This window comes from Onychostruthus taczanowskii, unplaced genomic scaffold (assembly GCF_017590055.1).
Source record: "Onychostruthus taczanowskii isolate IOZ18803 unplaced genomic scaffold, ASM1759005v1 scaffold104, whole genome shotgun sequence".
Taxonomy (NCBI): Eukaryota; Metazoa; Chordata; class Aves; order Passeriformes; family Passeridae; genus Onychostruthus; species Onychostruthus taczanowskii.
The window spans coordinates 1,248,373-1,270,948 of record NW_024496968.1 but is presented as its reverse complement, the minus strand read 5'-3'; the positions used below and the strand labels follow the sequence as shown (position 1 = coordinate 1,270,948).

The following is a 22,576-nucleotide window of genomic DNA, read 5'->3' as shown; positions in this document are numbered from 1 at the left end:
TCAATAAATAATTGGAAAAACCCAGAACACGTGTGAGGCTGCAGCTGAGTAACAAATACGTGCAACACCACTGAAGCATTCTAATTATTACAGTAAGACCTATGAATACCTGCAGCTCAATAAACAGACTTAGGAAGTTGTTTTTTAAAGTCTAATTGAAGATGGGAAAACAATGAAATCTGTTTGCAAATTCCTAATCATCAGCAGATTAGACTGGGCCACATGTTAATATTCTAGGGAAAAACAAGACTGTGGAAGCACATACACTCATTAGGAAGCTCATATACTCATTAACTACACAGGCCTGCTTCAGGCTGCCACACTTAACAGCCCTTAATACACAATTATAGAAACACATCTAGAATTCAGATATGTCCTACTTAGATGCATTTCAAGTGCTAGCTGAGAACAAAAAGAGAAAATAAAAATGAAATAAAACAGAATCTACAATTAATAGAAATACATCAGGGACATAAGTCAAAAAGGGATTTAAAAATAGCACTGCCTGGGTGACATCAGAAACCAAGATAAAAATGCTATGCTCACACAACCAGAACAGTCAAATCTGCTCATTCTTTTTCACATGGCTATCTAGCTCTCTCTTCTCTATCCCCAACAACCAGTGGAGAGCCAGGAGCCTGTGGTACAGAAAATGGGAATGCAGAGGCCAAGTTCTCCCTGTTTCTCTTGTCAAGAGACTGAAACCAGAACCACTTACCTTGTGTATGTCACAGATTATATCAGGCTGAGTTATACTCAGAAGGTCATTATTGCCTTTCAAAGGCCTGGAATGATCTTTAAATTCATGCCCTCGGAAATCCTCCTCTGTCAGCGCATGTTGCTGGATCATGGTCCCCATGCCCCCATCCAAAACCATTATCCGCTCCTGCAGGATAGATTCAATTTCATCTTCCACTCTTTTCTGGGGATCTGCTGGAAAAAGATAAACCCAGTATTTAAGTTGTTCTGAAATTCCCTATCCATACACATGGCCAACCTGAGCTCTTCCCATTCAAGAATAAAGTAACTAATCCTCTACCAAAACCAGACAGTAACTGGTTTACTTCACCTGCAGTTCCAATAACCTGATGTAAGGTAACCTAAATACAATTAGGATCAATTGGTCCTTTACCTAAGGACAGTCACCCATACAGTCAACCACAGAAAAAATTAACAGAAGTTCACAAGGGCAAACATGAAAATCTCTACATAAACTAGTTTCTAAAACTGAAAAGTGTGACAATTTCCACCCCAGCAATGTCAGAACAGCAATGCAGAGATGCCTCTTGGTACCAGACACCACACAATAAGTGGTACACAAGCACAAAGCAGAAATCAGTAAACTTCATTAAAAACAAACAAACAAATACCCACATCTACTCTAATTGCCTAGATCTTAATAATAAAGAGAAATAAACTGAGCAAACAAAAATAATTTTTCAACTGAGTCATAAATTCCCTTAGGATTACAGTAGTAAATGACAACTTGACAAACACCAAGATATGCCAACAGATAACACCAGGCTTTACTTTCTTTTGCACAAAAGTAACAAGATACTCTTTTCCTCCACAGTAATGCCAGAGGAAAATAGATCAGGCAAATCACATCGTTGATTATAAGATATCGAGCAGGGTAAATCTAAGTATGACTGAAACAAAATACTGTAGACATTTCAGCACTACCATTAAAAATGAAAATGCAGTACTGCTTCAAGATCCCAAACACAGCCCATCCCAAACATTAATAAAAAGCTTAATCTGAGGCATTAAGAAAACAAACAAAAAACCCAAACCAAAATAAAACCTCCAAGACCACAGCAAAAGTAATTCCACTTTTCCCCCTTAGAACATACACAGAATCATTTCAGAATGCAAACACACATACAGCATCAGAGAGTGGGTCAGCTTGGAAGGGACCATAGGGGGTCATCCGTCCCAACCTCCCTGATCAGGTAGGACATGGTACAGGACTGAGACTGGGCAGTTCTTAAATATCTCCAGTGAGGGAGACTCCACAACCTCTCTGGACAACCTGTTCCAGTGCTTGTTCACCCTCACAATGAAGAAGTTCTTTCTCATATTCAGGTGGAACTTCCTGTGCATCAGTTCCTGCCTGTTGCCTCTTCTCCTGTTGGCTGGCACCTTTGAGAAGTGCTTGGATCCATCCTCCTGGTATCCCCCTTTTGGATACTTACAGGCATTGATAAGATAGTACATATAGCAAAATAATCAAACAACCTTCCTAGGACCCCACGGATGTTTCACAAACATGTGAATGATGTGCTATTCCTCATCTGTTTTGTTCATTCAGTTTCATCTTACTCTTAAAGACTTGTTTTGTGTTTAGGTTGTGAACTATCATCAAAGCCCTTGTAAAAAAATGAATGATTTCCAAGGCATAAAAACATCCTCAAGTCTCATTACAACTTAACTTACTATTACACACAAGGGTACTTAAAAATCACTGGAAACTGCTAAGTGATTTGACTTTTTTCCTTCTCCATTTGTGCAATGTATCTTCTGTTTTGACATCAACACTGTTAAAAAAGCGAAGTGCCGGAGAGAAGCTGAGGCCATGAGGAAAGCATTGCAGGGTTGCATTTATACCAACACTCTGGAAAAACAGCTCTAAATCAGAAGTAGGCTCAGCATGAAGATAAGTCAAAGAAAATGTACTCTCTAACAAGTATGAAGCATTTGAAGGCAGATTAAAACACCAAAAAGTAAGCCACCCTTGCTTCAAGTTGAAAGTTTTAACACCACACAGGCAGGCTCAGCAGGTTCTTACATAAGAGCTTAAATCTACTCACGTTAAACCATCAAATTATTCATGAAAATAAAATCAATCCTTGAGCTAAAGGCTTTTAGAAGCAAGACATGAAAAACTGTATCTGAAAGTAGGTCTGCAGTGCAGACTCCTAATGGAGTGTAACTCATGTGCTTCCAAGAGCCACAGCCCAGTGAGACACACAGGCACTGAAGCTCACTGGTGCTTTAATGAGCCTCCTAAGCCAAATCCTTGGCCCTGAGAGCTGCATCCCAGACAGCTGAGACAGGCTGCTAGAGTCCTCCCAGAACCAGTCCTGCTTTCCATAGGCTTTAACCTATGTGCATCCCTACTATCTCTTCATCCACGCTGGGAAGCAAGAATTTACCCTTTGGTTGTAATCCTGCACCTCACCTGGTCCATCCTGCTTTCTCTACTGCTTGCCTCACCAAACAGAAGCAATGAACAGTCTATGGTTTTCCGCTCATAGAAGCACAGATCCTGCCTCATCGATGCAAGAGCCTTACTCTGAAGTTTTCAAAATCTGTGCTTCTTCAGCAGCATCTCAAAAAGCTGCAGGAAATAGGGTGGGAATCATGAGGGTGGCCATCAGTGCTTTACAGAGGGATGCAACAGCTCCAAGCCCACCAAAACCCAATTTACCTGTCCTGGCTATGGATAACAACTGACTCTTCTTCCACGCACAACTTGAAGTCGTGCCTTGGCACATTGATGGTGCAACTTCAAGTTGAAAACAAAGTCTGAAGACAGGTCCAAAAACATTCCAGAAATCAAAGAAGATTGATTCAAAAAGCCATGCTAGGAAGTGCTGAACTCTGTCCTTGGAACAAAAGTAGGGAGGAAGCTGGAAGTCAGTTCTACTAACAAGTACCATAATCTTAATTCAGCATTCAGCTCAAGCAATTCCCCTCTCCAGCACAAACAGGGTATGACAGAATATTACAGAATAAAAGAAAAAAATGTTTGGACAAATTCCTAAGCATGGAAAAATCAGGTCAGCCTTTTCATTCTTGTTTTTGCTTACGCACCCTGCTCTTATCTTTGCTCAGCCAGGAGCTAATGAAAATTTTGTTTAATAAAGGTTACTGGTGAGCTTTGGGAAATGGATATCCTTTTGCATTCAGAAGTGTCCAGGCTATGCTTCTGTAGCCATAACAGAAACAGAAGGAAACCAGCAATGGTGACAGGACCCAGGACCAATTACCTTGATTTTACACTCTACTGAAACTAGTGAAGCTTCACTTCCCCAAGGTAAACAGTCTGTCTTGAAATCATGTGAACAAGGGAATTATTTGTCTGTAACAGAGAAATTATCTGAGTTACAAGAACTTCTTGTAGAGTAGCTGTTCACCGTACAGTCATTCACTAACAATTATAAACTTCCCCCAGCTGTAACCTTTCATTTTCCGCCATGTAAGCAACTAAACAGTCAGGGAATAAGGAAAGATGATGTTCCTTCATCCCAATTCAATCACATACAGACCACATGTGCAGAATTGAAGGGATGTGTGTTTTGCACAAGAAACAGGACTTCAAAGATTGCAATTTGCTCTAAACCAAACTTTTGTGATGCCTGCAATGATTCTCAAAAGGTATTGTTTTTTGTTATTGATGAACTTCCATTACAAATTTATTTTTAGTATAAAATAGTCTGGTATAGAAGTACTTGGAAGGGAATAAAGGATTACAAGTTGTTTCCAAAGCTCTTCTAAAGGAGCAGGCCAACTGTGACAGTATTAAAGTGTTTTGATCACATTAATGTGCCAGAACAGAGCGGAGGAACTGCACAGAGAGAGAGGCACTTACAGGACCTGCTGTTTCCTAGGCTGACCAGCTCCTCTCTTCAGTGGAAACAGGGCCTCTCCATATTTGCACATCTGAATTCAACAAATCAGCATTCCCCCCAACAGCTCCAAGCACAAGTCTCCCCATCATTCAAAAAATTACTGTGCAGCATGCAGAATTTACAGTATTAGTACCTAGAAAGGATGCTCTTGCCATCAGCCTGCCACAGACAGCTCATGATAACCTCAGCATTATTTGATACTCAATTAATTAAATTGTCTTCAACTGGATGCCCTCTGGCAACAATAAGAGCTTCATGTACTGTAGCAACAGATGTTACACAGGTCCTCTGCAACAGTGGGCAGCAGCACCCTGTTGCTATGTTATTTTTTACCCAGCCTATCCAAAGAGAGTATTGGATCTTACCACTTCACCTTGGGCACTTATGTTCACCTTGCTAATATTTCCATGTCGGCAGCTGTCTTATGAACCATTCCGTTCTTACATAACAGACAAATACTTACGTACCCAATGCATTTCCAAAGTTAGCTTGAGAGGCAAACAACCACTACAAAAGTCACTGAATTTTCAGAATAGCAGTGTCCTGTTAGCTGTGCCCACTGTCTCTAGCTAAACATGCAAATCCCAGGTTTAGAAAGCTGTGTTAGAACCACAATTGTTCATCTTCTGACATTAAACTGTCCACAAGAGATGTTCATTATAGGCAGGACTCACCGGGAAACAGGCCTGCATGTGGGATGCCCTGCCCATCAAAGGCTAGTGAGAAACATTGTGCTCAGCTTCTCCATAACCCACTCCTGAACCCAGATCCTTTGCCTCACTGCCAGAAGGACACACCACCACCTACTGCCTCGTGCCTGCTCACTGGGGCTCCACAAATATCCCCATCACACAATTTGTGCTTCTGTCTATTCAGAACTTCTCTCCCACTGCCACTGCTTCTCAAGCTGCTGCCACAACACCTTCATACTTTCCATTTCAGCTAAACCCATTTGCATCTGCAGCAGGGCAGTCACTAGCCCACGGCTTGACCCCAAGTGGCACGGGAGAAAGGGCAGGGCAGGGTATGTCACTTCAACATCCTCTTTGCCAGAGGAACCTGGAGAAATCTCAGGCCCCAGAAGCTGGCTGTGGAGTCGGTTTTCACATGCTGAGGGATGCAAGCCCAAGCCGAAGCACAGGCTCAGCACCAGGCACTCCCTCAGGAGTATTGTTACAGATGGATAGTGAGATGACTGGCTCTCGCAATTAAGGGATAACTATTGTGTGAATATTAAGAAAAGCTTTAGTGATGCATAGTTTTGTTATTGTAGTTTAGATGTCCTCTGTTCTCCCCATAATTCCCTTGCCCCCCCCCCCGTATTGTTACCATCAGACAGCCTGGGTTGTCCAGGACAGGTAAAAAGAAGGCGTGCAGACACGTCCCTTGCATGAGGCAGACGGGAATGGACAAGCTTGTTGTTTGGAGGGTGTGACATGGCAACACCTGATCCCCAATCAAGTCACAAGAAAGCAGTCTCAACCGGTAAATGGTAAAGAAGAGCTGACTGACAGAGTTTGGGAGGGGCCAGGGCTGGCTGACGCAACCCCCAGGGGTATAAAACACTGAGCATGCATCTTGAAGACGAACTGGCCACGTGGTATCCGCGAGACGGTTCCCAGCGCTGCGAATTTTTCCTTATGTTGTCATTTTGTTATATTTTTGTAAAGGTTTAATAAACCTTTTTAAATTTTCAAAGTGAGCATCTGTTTCTCACAAATATTAAAAGGGGAAGTGCTTGGGATCTCTGCTGGCCGGAGCACCAGTGGAAGCAGCCACTGACAGACCAGTCTATTTTAAAACACCAACGCCAAGTAGGAGCTGTACTTTTACTTATCCTCCCCATCCAACGACTTCTGTTTAACCCGGGAAATGGCACTTTTGACTCAGAGTCCCGAGCATCTGGAGCACACCCAGCCCCTCCCACCGAGCCACTTTCCCGGCACAACCGCGTGGCTGGACGGGTCGGTGCGGGTACCCTGGAGGTCCTTCCCAGCCCCTCCCTGGCAAGGAGGCAGCTGCTCCAAGGCCCGGCACCAAAAAAGCGCGCTCACTCACTCACTCACTCACTTCCGACACGCCACACGCCGCTTCTGCAAAAAAAGGTACACGAAGTGCGTAAGTGCCCCCCCCGCCTGCACCAAGCCGCGGGCACCTCCAGGGAATATGAACGGACGGCGCGGCCGCCGCCCCCTCACAGCCCGCCCGGCCACCCCCGCCTCGGTCCCCCCGCGCCCCCCGGCGCTCTCGGCCGTTACCCGTCGGCCCCGCGGGCGCCATCGCTGCCGAGACGTCACCGCCCGCGGCCGGGGGCCCGCGCGCTGCCCGTGACGCGCGAGCTCCGCCCCGAGCGCGGGCAGGCACCTCGGCGTGAGGGGGGCGGCAGTCGTCTGTCCGTGGCAGACAGACAGACAGACGCACAAAAAGACGCGGACGGCAGCTCGGCCTTCCAGCTAACTCACCTTAAATGCCCCGGGGGGAGGGATGATTTTGGAGCCAGGCAGAGTTCAATACAATTGAGTTGTCTCTCATGGCGGGGAGAAGCGGGGCGGGAATGTGGTGTAGGGGGATGATTCTTTCAAACTCAAGCGATGAATGTGCTGCAGTTAGAGACAAATGAGGAGGCAGGCAAATAGGTCTTAGGGAAGCTGGAAGTTGGACATGCCAGTGATGTATAGATGCACGTTACTGTCATGTAAACCTGGAAGCAAGGTTATACTAAAGGAATCAAATTTAAGTCACAGTTTGCTTGACAGGTGAAAAAAACGAATGAAATGTGACATATTTTGACACAAGAGTTTCACTTCCGGTGGTACAGCCTTGCAACTGCTTATGTGAGGACTCACCTTCTAAAAGAAAGAAATATTCACAGAACAACGCTGCAATCACCACGCTGTGTGTAGAATGTGCTGCCAAGAGTTGGAGTAGCTCAAAGGAATAACTGATCCTCTCATTTCATGTTAGTAATACAAGTGCCAATAACAAGCATGGGGAGCATTGTCATCTAAACAGGTTCAGTGGTGAAAATGTGAAAAGAAGGAAGCCTGTAAAATGGAAGCTAAACATTCACTCTTGAATTTTCTTTTGAGACACAGAAACAGTGATTACAAACTCCTTTGAGTCCAATGTGATGTAGGAACTTTCATAATCAGCTGTCACTTTGGTCAATAGTAAATCAAATATATATATTTTTAAAAATAGTCTTATGTTTAGATAACATATGTATTGAATTCATTTTCAGAATAAATGCTGGCAGCCCACAAATCAACTAGGTAGTAGTCCAGCTTCAATTGTAGGAGGCCATGCTCCAGTTTTGAATGACAGGAGATGTTGGAGAGCAGACCTTACCTGCCAGCAAACTACTGCAGTGGTCAGCCTGAGCTCCTAGTGCAAAAATGTGTCCCAAAATTCCAGTGTAAGATGTGATTGTCGGGAAACCCATACTCTAAAAACCTAACAACAGAAGTGGAATTCACTAAACAGAAGCATAAATTAGGTATTTCTAATAAATGCCTTGTTTGATCCCTAATAAACACAATTTGCGTCTATTACAGAGATGGGCAATGCTTTGAGAACTGCTCATTATGAGATTTTAGGGGGTGCATTTTCTTGCTTGACTTTTCGACAGCTTCCAACCTTTTTGTCATGTCACATAACACTGTGAAAATTTCCTCTGGCAGCAATGCAGGTTACAAAGCTCACTGTCTACACAGTTGCTTTGTGGTGACAGATCTTTGTACCACAGCTCAGCACGTCCTTGCATGTGCTGATGCAGTTGTTTGTGTAACTGCTGCAAAGTAGGTCAGTGGGGAAAAAAAAAAAGAAAAACCTGCAGATTTGAAGGTGTTTTTGAAAAGGATCATTTCACATATCCCGGTTCCTTTGCAGTTTTGCAACCAAATTAAGCCAGTTTGACCATGTGATGCTGTGAAAGGTTAGTCCCAAATTCCACCCTGTGCCATCCTCCTGTTTCCATCCTTTTCCTTGTGTGGGTGCTAGCCCTTGAACACAGTTCTTCTGTAAAAGTCAGTTATCAGTGGTAACAGATCTCTGATCCAATTCATCTGCAGTGGAATGATCGCTAGGGCTGATGTAGGAAAAGCAGCAGCAAGAGAGGGCAACAACCCTCCAGCCTCAGACTGTGTTCAATCTGCTTGAGAAACTGGAGTTGTGCAAACAACCAAAGGAGCACAACTGAAGCAGGATACACTTTGGAGGGTGAAGGGAAGAGGAATGAGTGGATGAGTGGTAAATGTAGCACTCATCCAACAAAGAAGTAATGACACAAAACTTCATCCTTAATGTGTTTTGCAGTGTTAGAGAATCTCAGGTCCCTTTTCTTGGTTTAGTTTCAATGCTGACAGTATTGCACAGTGCTGGGAGTCCTGGTGTGTGTCCCTGTCCCAAGGCTGACACACACCTGCAATTACCATGATTTTTGAGCTGTTTCTTTGAGACGCTCTTAACACGTGGTGTGGTTGGACGGAACATTCAAGGATTTGCAGTGAACATGTCCTTAAGCTTGAAATGTGGTTGTTTTGTTTTTGGTTTTTTTTATCTTGCAGAACATTGTTCTTATTTTGCTAAATTAGCTTGTCAAAATACTGTTCCAATTAATACATTCCCTTTAATACCAGGAGCAGCTTAGAGTTGCAGTGCAGTGAGTAAAGCAGAGGAGAACACAAAGCATCATTCCTGTGTGTGAGAAGCTTGACCTTAGCACTGTTGGGAATTAGCCCTATTTAAACATCAGGTGCAGACATGGAGTCACTTACACATTGTAGTGAGAATCCTGGTTGCTGAAAGGGGTTATATGTGGTGGTTTAGTGAAGCTAGAATCTTCCTAATTGCAGCAAGACTAAATCCAAATTAATATCCTTAGTGAAAGAAATTTAAAACTCTAAGTCAGATCGAGTTCTGGTGTTTATTCCAAGTATATTTGAATGTGTTTTCAAACCACTGTTTCCCCAGCTCCTCCCACAGACAGAGATAAACTCTCACAAAAAGACCTTTTAAAATGAGGCAGTGTTTGAAGCAAACAAAGCCATTCTCATATTTTGATTATTCTTCCAGTGCCAAGGATGCTTGTCCAGCTTGTCACTCTACTTGCACACCCATGCATTCACCTTACACGTGTGTAAAATCAAACACAGGTCTTTAGCCCACTTTTAGCTTTTGGAGGTGTGTTTTAAATACCTCCACAATATTAATTACAAAAATACACCTCTCCCATATTATCTGCCTTTATTTCTGAGGATGCAGTTCCTAATGGGTTTTTCATATAAGTAATCCTTATTTAAACAAGAACAGTAGAATTATTCATTTTACTATAGAACAGTTGCATTTCAGAGAAATATATCCAAGTGAAGCATTCACAACTCCATGCAGAGGTCTGAAGGGGAAAGCAGATTAATCTGATTTCAGAGTACAGGTCTTGGCACTCTCTTCTGTGAAGTTACCACTTGTGCTGTTTTGCTGCAGCTGGATTCTTGCCCTGTTTTGGATTACTGAATTGGACTGCTTGTTTCATATTTTCAGAACTTCCTCTGAGCTTAAGAATTACTATTTATTTTTAATAATTTTGTAGACCCACAACTTAGAGGGTGATTTTTTTAATATATTTTTTTGTAATCCAAATACAAATTATCTGTTCTGTATAAGTCAAATTATGATCTTAACATTTTTCTTCCAGGATCAAAATCTTATCTGGAGGCAAAAGAAAGCTGAGTGCTTTGAGATCAATTCTAAGCACACTCCAAATGTCAGAACAGCCTATTAAAGATATTAAACCAACAACTTTATTCTACATATTTACCAAAGATTTTGGACTTCACTACTTAAAAAAAAGTCCAAAGTCTTCATGACAGTGAAATCAAACACACTAGAGTGAACTGAATATAACATTTTGCATCACTTTAGAGAATCTTTTTTGATGAAAGAGTGTATAAATGCCTAGAAGAACTACAATGCAGGCATGAGAGGACTGGGAATTCAATAGGGGGTATAGTCTTACAGCTTATTCATACTGCTGGCAAATTATGTCAACTGCTTTCAACTAGTTACAGGTTTGTGCCTGTAAATATTTTATATTTATTTCGTTATGAAATTTTGCAGCATTTTTTAAATTCTTAAGTATGCACCTTTCAGGCATCCACATCAAAATCATAGAAGAGAGACTGGTGGTGTTCTCAGGGCCATAGCAGTCGATAGACAAGCTCAGAGATACAGACTCCAGGAGCTGAAGGGAACTGTCAGAGCACAAGTCCTGGGCATACTTTTGCTGCCTGTGCACTGTAAATGGGATTACACTTCTCCTGACAAGCACATCGGTTTGTGATCAACACAGCTTGAGATCTATGAAAATGTGGTGACTGAGGAGGATTATAGAAAAGTTTGAGCAGCTCTGAATGGTGGACAATGAGAAAACAAAGCCAAGCAGCCCAACCATCTGCATCCTGGTAGTGCAAGCACGGCACAATGAGGCAGAGAAAAGGGACGTGCACAGGTCATGTGATGTGTGAGTGGCACTGGAGAGCTTCCAGCAGCGCATCCAAGCTGTCAGGCATGGCTCCATCCCTGGGAGAGAGTAGCCGCAATTCTGTAGCTTTCTTTCATTAAAAAACAAACCTTGTAAGATTTTTTTGCAAGGGCAGAGGGAATATTTCTGTGTAAAATACCTTGAAAGACCAGTGCTCTACTTGGCAGAATAACTGCATTCTGATCAAGCAGAAATAAAGTGTCTCCCTTTAAAATCCAGTTCAAGGGAGCCTTGAAATCATTAAACTAGATTTGAGTCAACATCTCCAGTCGGAAACATTTAAGCTCTAAGGGACAGTTGTTAAATGTGGGAAGAGGGCAGTGGCAGACAGAGGCTGGTGTCTGGGTTAGAAGGGAAAGTGATCTGCCAAGAGACAGTAATGCTGTCAGGAAAGGAGGTGCCTCCTCAGAAAAGGCAAATTAATGACCAGGACTGCTAAAGGCAATCCTGTCTGCAGAGCAGCACTTCAGGTAAAGACCACCACTACAAGAAGGGGTAATGACCCTGATCAAGATGCTGCCTTATTCCAAAAACTATTCCAAAAGGCAGGATGTTCATTTCACTATAGCTGTTCCAGTTGTCCCTTGCAAATAAGGCTAGCCAGGCCATCTGGGTTCAGGGTCTGGCTTGAAGAAACAATAAGTCTTACAGAAAATCTGCTTAAGTTCCCAGAAGAGCGAGAGTGTTGGGGCAATCAGGTGGGGTCATAATTGAATGGTTTCAGTTTTTCATACTGAAAGAAAATGAAAAAGCTAGTTATTAATTTTTGATGGATGGAAGATGTTTGCACAACTGTAATCAAAACATTTCATTTGTATTGCTGTTTGGACAAGTCTTCTTAAGTTTAGGTGGCTGATAGAAATGTATTGTTTGTTAAGAATGAAAAGTTAAAAAATGTGTTGTCTTTTTTTATGTAAAGTTTACATTTTTCTTTTTGCTACAAGCGTAATTTCCATTTCTTTCAACTGCATATGCAGCTATATTAAAATGAAAAATGGGAAAAAATTAAATGTAATTCAACAGCTTAAGAATGTAATAATACTTGTACATTTTTATTTATATATTAAAATACTGACATTTCAAGCCCATGAAGTGACCCACAAGTCACTTCCGATAATGAGACAATTATTTCCAAGTGCCAAAATTGTTTGCAGGACAGTATAGTTGTTTGCCACCTTGCTGTGGCAAATCAGGCCTTGTCACCTTCCACTGGCAAATAATGAGGGTAAAAGTAAGAGGTGCCATGGAGTGTTGTCCCAAGACACTGAACAAATCACAGCAAGATCACCCAATGTTAGATCCTGTGCCTTTGGTTTAATGACAGCAGCAATAGACAAGATGACAGGGATGTAGTGTTTGACCACATCACGTCTGCCATATGTGTTCATCACACTCACCTGGTTTGGTACCCCCCAAACATTACTGGATGTCTGATTTTCATTTAAATAGGTTTGCTAAAGAGTTTGTCACAACTGTTACTGGGGTTTGTTTCCTGGGAGGTAACATTTCCTCTCTCTTGGGTTGCCTGTGTTTTGCAAACATATAGTCAGAAAGCTGGAATCATGTCCATATTAATTCTGGTAGGTTACCAGAAGATAAAGCGATAACCAGAGCAACCAAAAAGACTTCGGGAAACAGTTGGAAAAAGATAAAGGAATGAAAAGTAAATCTTTTTTTCAAGCATGTCCAATAGGCTAGTGGAGGGTTTATAGGTGCTGTAGGTCTTACTGAAAGGAACACAGAAGGAGCTCTCAAAGCAGATATATTACTTTGGCAGAAAAACAGACTAAATTTTTGGCATCAATATGCAGAGTTCTACAAGTTTGTGATACACAAATTAGTGTCAGCTTGGAGACTCTTTTGGTCACACATGATCACTTACCATCTCCTTTTCAGACTTTTCCATTATTCCTCCAGTTCATAATGGTGAGAGCCAGGATACAAGTCTGAACAAGATGTTTGATACAGCCATTCTTTGCTTTTCTGTGGTGCCTTTTTTTAATTTTAAGAATTTGCTGTGCCTGTACTGACAATTCCATTCAAATCAAGGCCAGACTTGCTGGCAACTTGTGCAAACACTTCTTCTCTTTCAATCTTATCAGCAGACCAGCTAAAACCTGAAACAGAACCTTCAGTGTCTGAGCCAGAGGAGCTGTTCTATGCCTGAGCTTCTGCCACAAGTATCCCTTATGCAGCTGGAAGGCTCCAGCTCAGGGGAGCACACAGGATAATCACTCCTCCCAAGGACAGCGCTCAAGGTAATTTTTTACTCAAAGCTTTAAAAGGAATCCTGAAAGGAAGAAAGTTTCCATGTGTTGGGGCCAAATAAAACAGCCAGGTTTTCAAACAAAACAGGCCAGGTGCAAGTAGATGAGGGACGGATGAGTGTTAAAATAGCCTCAGGACATTTATTGTCTCAGAACATTCATCCAACATATTAAATTTCCAAGTAATTAAAGCAATATACTGATAAACAAATTTGTGAAAAGCTGTATTACAAATGCTAATGAAATTTCCCAAAACCTAGCAAAATAGCAGAGGAATTTCTTTTGGAGATTAGAATATGAAATCCTAATCAAGTTCATATATGGAAAAGACTTGGCTTATTGTTTAATATAGTTGCCTTAATTAATGAGGGAAACTAGTGGCACTCCTAGTACTGGCTCAAGGTTTGTTGTTGGCACATAAATGTTCTTTTGTTGAGAATAATAAAGGACTTTCAGTGAAAGTAGGTGGCTAGGTCCCTAATTCCACAGTTATACAATCACTTTAAGGTAATGTAAATACAGGCTGCTGCTCCAGGGGATAATCTACAATTCTAAGCACTCTAGATATGTATTCCCAGCCAGCATGGTAACCAGACCAGGGAACTGTTCTATTTATAAATTAATGGGATCACGGAAAAAGCAGAGATAGACTTGTCCTTTGTGGTGACAGCCCACACCTTGGGTTAAAATTAAACAGGAATTACACATTTTAAAAAGAGACTAATGTGAAATAAAATCCAGCTTAGAACAGTCAGTTTTCCTATATAAAAATATTTGACCTAAAACAAGTAGAATCTCACCAGAACATGCTAACATCTGTCTGTAGTCTAGGCTTAATGCTGCTGAAGTGGCTCCCAAATAAAATACCCTCTGAACACAAGCAGAAGGTAGACTTATGCACAAGCAAATAAGTGCACCAGTTGTTAACCATGAGACTTTGGGAAGAGTGGCACAGGTAATGAATAGGTATTATTTTCTCATTAAATATTACTGGAACTTTAGAAGCCTATCAAAAATATTGATATCATTACAGTGAGGAAAGCATGCTCCAAAGCACCTGTTCATTTACTAATGATCATCAAACAATTACTTCCTTACAGAATAAGCCTCAACCACAAGCTATTTCAGTCTAGAAAGGAAACTGCTTACATCCAAATCCAGCTGCTAACAGGAACTATATTCCTCCTTCAGTGAGACCACTTGTGTCTGGGATAACCTTTACAGACACCATGAACAACCTGAATAAAAGAACACAATCTCCAGGAATTTAGAAACTGAACAACAGGATGTTCTGATGAAAATACAAACCTGTAGGAGCAACTCTGACCCAAGCCTTTTGTGGTCAGTGGATAAAGAAAACAGTGATGGAAACTGTGTACAAAGAAGGGAGGTGTGAAGGTAGCATGGAATTGACAGCAGTTTTCTAACTTTATCAGCACCTTTTAAAATTCAGTGTCTGAAAATTATTACTATGAAATCAAAATTGTCTTGGCAAGAAGTTTTTCAAAGACTGTTGTATTCATGTAAAGTCACAGAAGACATCTGTATTACAGTCATTTAAGCATTACCAACTTTTGTGAATTGCAATTTATTCTACAACCTTCATTCACATGTTCATCAAAATAATGCTGTACCTCCAGCTATTGAACCTTGGTTTGGCCACTGTGATTGACACATTCATTACCCTTGACTCAGCTACTGTACTTTTTTCATAGTAAAACTAGTTTGCTGCCAGAATTATGTGGACAGAAAACGTTGCTGTGTTGATTCCCAGTGGGAAAAATGATCCTGCAGAAATATACAAATGCCACCCACTAAAAACAGAGCCTTAGAGGAAAAGAAAATCTCTCTGTAAAACCCACAGTCCCTGAACGTGATCACAGAACATTTTAAAGGACCTTGAGGATTACCCTCTCTAGGGTAAAATAACACAGTTTACTTATATTGATCCTGGGAGAAAACATTTTACAATATATCTTCATTTTACACAAAAGACGTGTTAAAGTAATAATTATGGTATAACACTTTCAGGCAAGTGCGAATGGATAATTAATCCCTTCAGTTCTCAGCTACTGGGTCTGTTCATTCTGCTTTAGAAATTAGAAACCTGATATAAGACTGGAAATATTACTTTGCAAAAGTTTTTTCTCTTGCTGCTGATAGCATTATCTCTCACATGCTTTGATCAACAGAACACAGCTAAAGGAGGAGCTTAGAACTCCCTTCCATACTATCAGAAACAGGAATAATATCACAATATAAAAATTAGTGGATAGAGATACATGATCCTGACAGAGGTGTCAGATATAAACTGTCTTTGTGCCAATTTTTTTTGCATAATCCTGCCTGTAGCACTGACATTTTGCTGTTGTGCCACATTCAGAAGTGCAATGTTTTATTCTTCCAGTTGCATTAAACCATGACAATGAGAGATACATAGATTTATTTTTTAAAAGGATTCAGCTTGACCAGCAGTCATTTAGCTGCAGATGGCTTTGCTTTAAGGCAGAGCTTCCTGACTTAGCTTGTACAGGCACTGTGATCACAGAAGGAGATGGCACTGCACCATGTCATTATCAGCAGTGGCAGTAGCAGCTTCTGGCTGTGTGCAAGGCTCCACGTGCACTGTAGGAGATGAGATCCTAGCCCTAGCAAGTCCTCTGCTGGCCTTTGTATACAAGGGAGGAGCAAGAGGTATTTGGTCATTGTCTGTCTCTTCTGGGATTGTTTTAAAATGCTCCCTCTCCACCCCCTTAACCTGCAGGGTGCCTGTTTTAGGATTGTAAGCACACACAGTATTTTAATGCTTGCCATCCATAAATTTCCAAACAATGGCCAGAAAAAGCGTCATTGCGTACTTAACATCTGCTTTTTTGTACATGAGGAAAAAGTGACATACAGAAAAGTTAAGGCCAATGTCCTCAAAAGCAGTAGTGCCTACCTCCCACTAAAATCAATATAAGTTTGGAGTCTAACAAGTCATGGACATCTGTGGTCAGGTGACCTAAATGGAAACTCTCCAACTCATTCTGAGCTCCATCTCTCTTCATGAAACCAGACATGTCTCTGCAGCACACAGAGACTGTTGTTCACGCAGATACAATGTACTGAAATGTGTGTCAGACTTTGAGCTTTTTGCATCTGAAAACTCCTTTGATGTTCAGAAATGTTTCCAGTTCATAGAGGAAGCCACTAGGTTAATTGCCAACGACAGAGTCTCATGAAGTTTTGAAAAGCAGACTTTATTTAATAGGCACATCATTGCTTTAATAGCACTGGGCTGCACAGCTCACATCACCATTTGTAAATGGTTTTGTTTGATTACATTGCATTTCCTCAGTGTCGGTAGGATTCAAGTAAAAAAGTTACTGCTTTTATTCTGTCATTTCTCAAGATGGAAAAAACAGTAAACGTCTAGCGCACAGGAGCAGGGGACAGACAGACTGCCTGCGACGCAGCAGAACTCAGGACAAACTGAATTTTGAGCACTGAACAGTTAAAGCTGCAAGACAACCATACTACATTTGCTCAGCTGGGAGTTTGCTTTATGCAGGATAGAGATGAATGTTGCCCACTAATACATGTAATAATGCATTCTTATGCTGAGAAACAAAGACTGTCCAACATAGACAAGAATGAGGGTTTCATAACAAAACAGTTCACATGAAATTAGCTTCCTTATTATTTCTGATTATAAAAGTTATATTCCCTCAGCTGTAAAAGTTAAAGGCCTAAAAGAGAATAACTGCTTACAGAATTCTAAAACTGCATTTTAATCAGCTTTTCCCCCTTATATTACAACTCTCTGAGACAAAAGCATAGCATTCTGGATTATTTTTGTAATTAAGTGTGGTTGTTATATTTCTTCCCTGAAAATCTGCATTTTAGTATTTTATTCAATTCCACCAATAGAAGCATACAAAATCAGAAATCATGAGAGGAAAGTAAAATTGCTCTATGCAAGAAAAAAAGCATGACTTCTAACATAGTTTTATGAACATCATAAAAGAAGCGCATATGGCATTGAAACATTTTGAAAATGGATAAATATTTTGTGAGTTTCAACATTTTCTGTTTTCTGAATGTATTTTTTCCAAAGTTAATATCTTTCAATTTTTAATAGATTTTCTAGCATTGCATAGGACAGACAACCTAAAACCAACAAGGCAGGTATCTAGCGTGCTGCACACTTTAATATACACTGGTTAATTCAGTTACTAGCACTTTACACTGACAGTACCTACTGTATTTGTAAAATTTGTTTTTAAATCAGCTTGTCAAAGCTTTTGAGAAGCAATCTGGGCAATAAGGTGGGTATTTTTAGTGTCTACAGTGAATACAGCCAATTACTGATTCAGAGGTCACTCTCTCCATACAGTGCCGATGAAAAAGAGGTGTAATCCAGAGCCCCAGGAACAGAGCCCGGGCCGGTGTACGGAGGCATTCTCTTTATGCAGTACTGAGCCTGCTCAGGAGGCAGCTCTCGGCGCAACTCATCTGCCAGGATATAAGGCTGGGAGGGGGAAAAGGATTGACAAATTCAGTATGTGTTCTTCAAAAACACAAAAGATATTTATTTTCTGTAAATGTGACTAATAAACTTGGGCATCTTGCCTATTTTTCTGAGACGAAATATTTTCCTCTGTAAATTCCATCGCAAATTATAAATTGAAGGTGGCAATTCCACCAACAAACTGATTAGGTCAAAATGCAGTCTCAGGATATGTGACTGTGTATGTTAGCTACCAAGCACTATGCAGCCATGGGCAGACTGCTACAGATACAGCTTATCCCTGGATAGTCAGTATCTCTGCAGTGCACTACTGCCCCTTCTGCAGTGCCAGGACAGATGCAGGTAGATCCTGCTAGTTTCAAGGTTCTAATATATGTGTAAAGAAAGATGCATTATTATTTTTAATGGTTTGCATTTATGACATGAGGGATAGCCTCTGTTAACAGACTTGACATTGCTTAAAATAGCAATCTAATGAAAACCACTTTTTCCTGAGACCATCTTCCACATGAATTTCTACTGAGAACATGTCTGGAATTTAAAATGTGGTCCACATTAACTGAGATCACAAAATCAATACAAGCAGCTGGAATGAGAAAATCAATAGAGCGAGCTTGGACAAATAGACCTGTACTGCTGTGATCTCTCCTTTCTCCACAGCACAGGATTGGTTTTGTGGCAGCACTGTTTATGGTCCTGACTCCTCCAGAAACTCTTGTGTTGCCATTATACTCCCTTGCATCTACAAACACCACTCAGTCACAAGTGCATCTGGCAGTGGGGACGAAAGTGTGCCAAATTCAGGAGCTTCCTCTACAAACCCAGTAACTACAGGAGGCCTCTTCCTGCTGCTTCTGCTAGGATATGGATATACCACATTGCATCATCCTACTGAGTGAGCTGCCCAGTCACAACATGGCTCGCAACCAGGTGTAGCCTTGTGCACCTGATCGAGGCTGTGTTCCAGAGGGCCAAACTTTGCATTGAAACATCTAGACAACAGCATGAATGGCAGAACGAGTTCCACACTAGTCAAAGCTGGTGTGGAAATAACCTGATGTACAATATATCCATTATACAGATCAACCATCTAAGTCTTGTCTACAATGCCTAATTTTATGTTGGCTCTGTATGATATGAGGATATGCAGACAAAGCCTTATATTCTGCACCCGTTTCAGGTAAGAGCCTTGGTTCCAAACAAGAAGAAAATGTACATGCTTTCTCTGAAGTCTGAAACTGCAGACAAAGCTTCACTATTACTAAAAGGCTTGTAACAAGAAGGGCTAAACAGAAGAGCAACTGAATCCTTGCAGCAGCAGCACGGTGACTGACCTTATCTGAAGCCAGGATTCTGAAGGAAGCTATCACTTGCTCAGCCGTGTCGGTGTCTGCCGTTTCTCTAGTCATGAAGTCGATGAAGGACTGGAAAGTGACGGTTCCTTGCCCGTTGGGGTCAACCAGAGACATGATTCGGGCAAACTCAGCTTCACCCTTTCACAAAATCCAAAACAAAGAAAATGATCACCATAATACCGATCTCCAGCAGCCCAAGCCTCTCATGAACCAGTCGGAACCACTGGCTATAGAGCTTACTAAGCATCTTCCTGACTCAGGAACATCAACAATCAGATCCAATGAAATCTGCACCTTAAATGCCCACCCCACTTCTGTAAAAAAGGACCATGCTTTTGGAAAGTGTATCCTTCGTCCTAAATACATAATATGTATCTTTCAATTAAATGTCACCGTCTTCTCTCCCTCCCACCGTCCCACAATACCTGTTTAGCTTGTCTATCTTAACACTTCATTTTCCATCTCATCCTAAAACCATTGTAATTTAGGTACCATGCAGGGAAGTAAAACAATAGCCCAACAAGCAGGGTAGTCACAGACCCACAGAACTAAGAAGGGAAACAATTCTGAAAATTTCATGCCAAATACAGGACAGCTTAACTAAGGATAATCTCTTTCTTTCGCATAAAAAAGGTGGATTTCAGAGGAAATTTTTAGAATAAATAATTGAAGCAAGGAAAATGCAACCCCCAAGGCAAGTTTACAAAAAATTAAACAGTATCAAACTCATTCTTCATCATGCAGGTAGGAAAGGAGAAATTTACAAAAACATCAGTTTAATAACTGTTAATTTCAGTTTTTAAAGTTTCATTAATTCAAAGAGCAATGCAGTGCACCATAGAATATGGTTTTTGAGTGTCTTGTTTTACTTTTAACTTCCCTTTTAACCATTTGAACACAAAGAAAAAGCAAAGAAAGTACTATCTCTAGTGTGAATGACATTAGTATCCTCTCTATTTAGATAAGCTTTAGTATTGCTGTGGTTAACGTTTTAGCTGCGAGCAGAATCAGCTGACATTTTTTCTTAAAGCTCATACCAAATCATAACCCATTGAAATTAAGCAAGCTCTGAAATCATCATGGTCCATCAATCCATTCTTCCTCTATTAACCAAAACAACGTAAGGAGTATAGAAGGGAGGGTTTGAAGAATCCAAGGTAATTTCCAGAGAGATGACGAGTTTGGACCATTGGCATATTGGATCCAGTGCATGAACAGTATTCATTGATGTTGCCCATCAGGTCACCAGAACCATCATCAGTTTTAAAAAAAGAGGAAGAAGTAACTAACATATTACACACAGGAAAGAGACATTTTCACCACAAAAAAGGTAACATCAGGAAAGGTCAGGGGAGAGATAAGGGAGAAGAGATGATGAATGGGACAAGAATACAGAGAACACAACCAGAGAAGACAAAGAGAAGAGCAAGGAGAAAAATTTGTTACTAAATTAGTCAAACTCAGTAGATGCTCAAGCTACCTCCCTGATGTGAAATATCTTTGAAATGTTCTGCATGGAATCTCTAGCAGCCAAAAGTACAGTGAAAAACAATGAAATACTTCATTCCAAGGCCAAAGTAAATACATTATGAGAGCAGTCTGCTGATATATGGGAACTAAGTACAGGGATTTTCCTTCTGACTGCAGGCTGTCAAGACCCTGAATACAGCAGAGATGTGCATACTAGCTTGAAGGATGAGACCTGCAAGACTTAGAAGGAGATCAGTTGAAGACCTTGTATGAAATGAAGTTGCTCATTTTCCAGATCATAATCTATCTGCAACATTCTAGACCTGAAGCTGAGTAAACACGAAATGCCTTGAAAGTAAGAAGGTAAATAAATCTTTCCTCTGTGCTGTGAAAGATTGCAGTGGCTCGGAGAGAATTGTGTCATGCTGTATTAGGAAAGCATAAGAGAACTTGTATTGAGTCTGAGGAAAGGAAAATTGACAAAAATCTGCGTGCAAGAAGCTTAAGAGCTCTACTAGCTATCTAGTAGTGTCCAAATAAAATATCTCAAACCAAGTAAAACAAACAAACTGAAAAAATCTTTGAAAAATGCAAAAATACAGCTCAAAGTGATGCTGACAGTCCATCTAAACCAGTTGTCTTCCCAGAGGCAGTATCTTTTCAAAGCATTATGACAGACTGGAGTTTAAACATGCAATCTTTTTGGCTATTTTTACATCTGAAAATATAATTATTTTAGTTTCCTCTACCTGCAAGTCATTTCCAACCTGTCCTAGACTGATGAGGCAGGCTTTAAATTCATCAGACTGTAGATTGTCAGATTCGTCCTAGCATCCCATCAAAGGTCATGCATTTGGGAAGGGGAAAGGAAAGAAAAGTCACAGATCAGGTTAGTTGGTTAGTAAAGAATCTTCCATTCGCAAATTAATAATCACATTCTTCCAGAATTTCATGGAAATGTAATGTCAACATATGCAATGAATTACCTAAAATGTGTGCAGTTTTTGCAGTTTCATACTTTCGAATTTTTCTTAGTAGAAGAGGGTCCTCACTTCAACTACAGAGTTAAAACTCTGTTTCCTTCCATCTGTTTTTTTAAATACCTTTGCTGACAAGGCAGATTTCATTCTATGAACTTCCATTTGCTTCCTTCCTTTTCTGTTGTCATGCAGTATGCTGGAAGTACAGGAATGGTCTGCCTGGGGAGGTGGTGGAGTCACCATCCCTGAATGTGTTTAAAAAAATACTGGATGTGGCACTCAGTGCAGTGGTTTAGTTGAGGGGTCAGGGAACAGGTGGGACTCAATGATCTTGAAGATCTCTTTGAGCCCAGTAATTCTGTGATTCAGTGTATGTGAGATGCAGTAAAAATACCACTGAACCTGGGCAAAACATGTCTTCACTACTCAATTACTGTTACTTCATTCTTGATCTGGTAATACTACTTAATGCAATATGCATATCTCAAAGGAGACAAGTACAAAATAAATTTATAATTGACAACTTATTTTCAGTTATCTGTCTTCTTTAACAATATATATAGTCAGGTTTTGCTTTGAAAACTGACTTTTAAAAAGTGCCATTGAATTCCAGGTTAAATGGTTCCCAACAAAACCGCATCAAACTGGAACACTGTTTTGAATCAATATATTTTTCTATTTTGCCCATGAAGAAAGTCACAATAACTTCTTAAAACCAGACTGGCTTGTCTTTTTCTTCCTGTTCATACGAAATGTGTCCTATCAGAGGGGTACTTTAGAGTGAGTTAACATAAGTACAATTAAGGAAGTATTCCAAGA

At 40.8% G+C, this 22,576-nt stretch overlaps 2 protein-coding genes across 2 annotated transcripts in view; both read right to left on the bottom strand.

The window, feature by feature from the left end:
- Positions 1-6,947, bottom strand: part of MTR (5-methyltetrahydrofolate-homocysteine methyltransferase) — a 51,387-nt gene extending 44,440 nt beyond the window's left edge. Inside the window, exons 1-2 of the mRNA XM_041413792.1 lie at positions 6,893-6,947; positions 719-933 (exon numbers count right to left, since the gene is read on the bottom strand). Of these exons, the coding sequence (XP_041269726.1) occupies positions 719-933; positions 6,893-6,914 (237 nt within the window). The 5' untranslated portion in view covers positions 6,915-6,947. The remainder of the gene's footprint in view (positions 1-718; positions 934-6,892) is intronic.
- Positions 6,948-16,662: 9,715 nt separating this feature from the next.
- The window catches only part of ACTN2 (actinin alpha 2), a 68,012-nt gene continuing 62,098 nt past the window's right edge, over positions 16,663-22,576 (bottom strand). The window contains exons 19-21 of the mRNA XM_041413780.1: positions 20,345-20,410; positions 19,287-19,445; positions 16,663-17,952 (exon numbers count right to left, since the gene is read on the bottom strand). Of these exons, the coding sequence (XP_041269714.1) occupies positions 17,794-17,952; positions 19,287-19,445; positions 20,345-20,410 (384 nt within the window). The 3' untranslated portion in view covers positions 16,663-17,793. The remainder of the gene's footprint in view (positions 17,953-19,286; positions 19,446-20,344; positions 20,411-22,576) is intronic.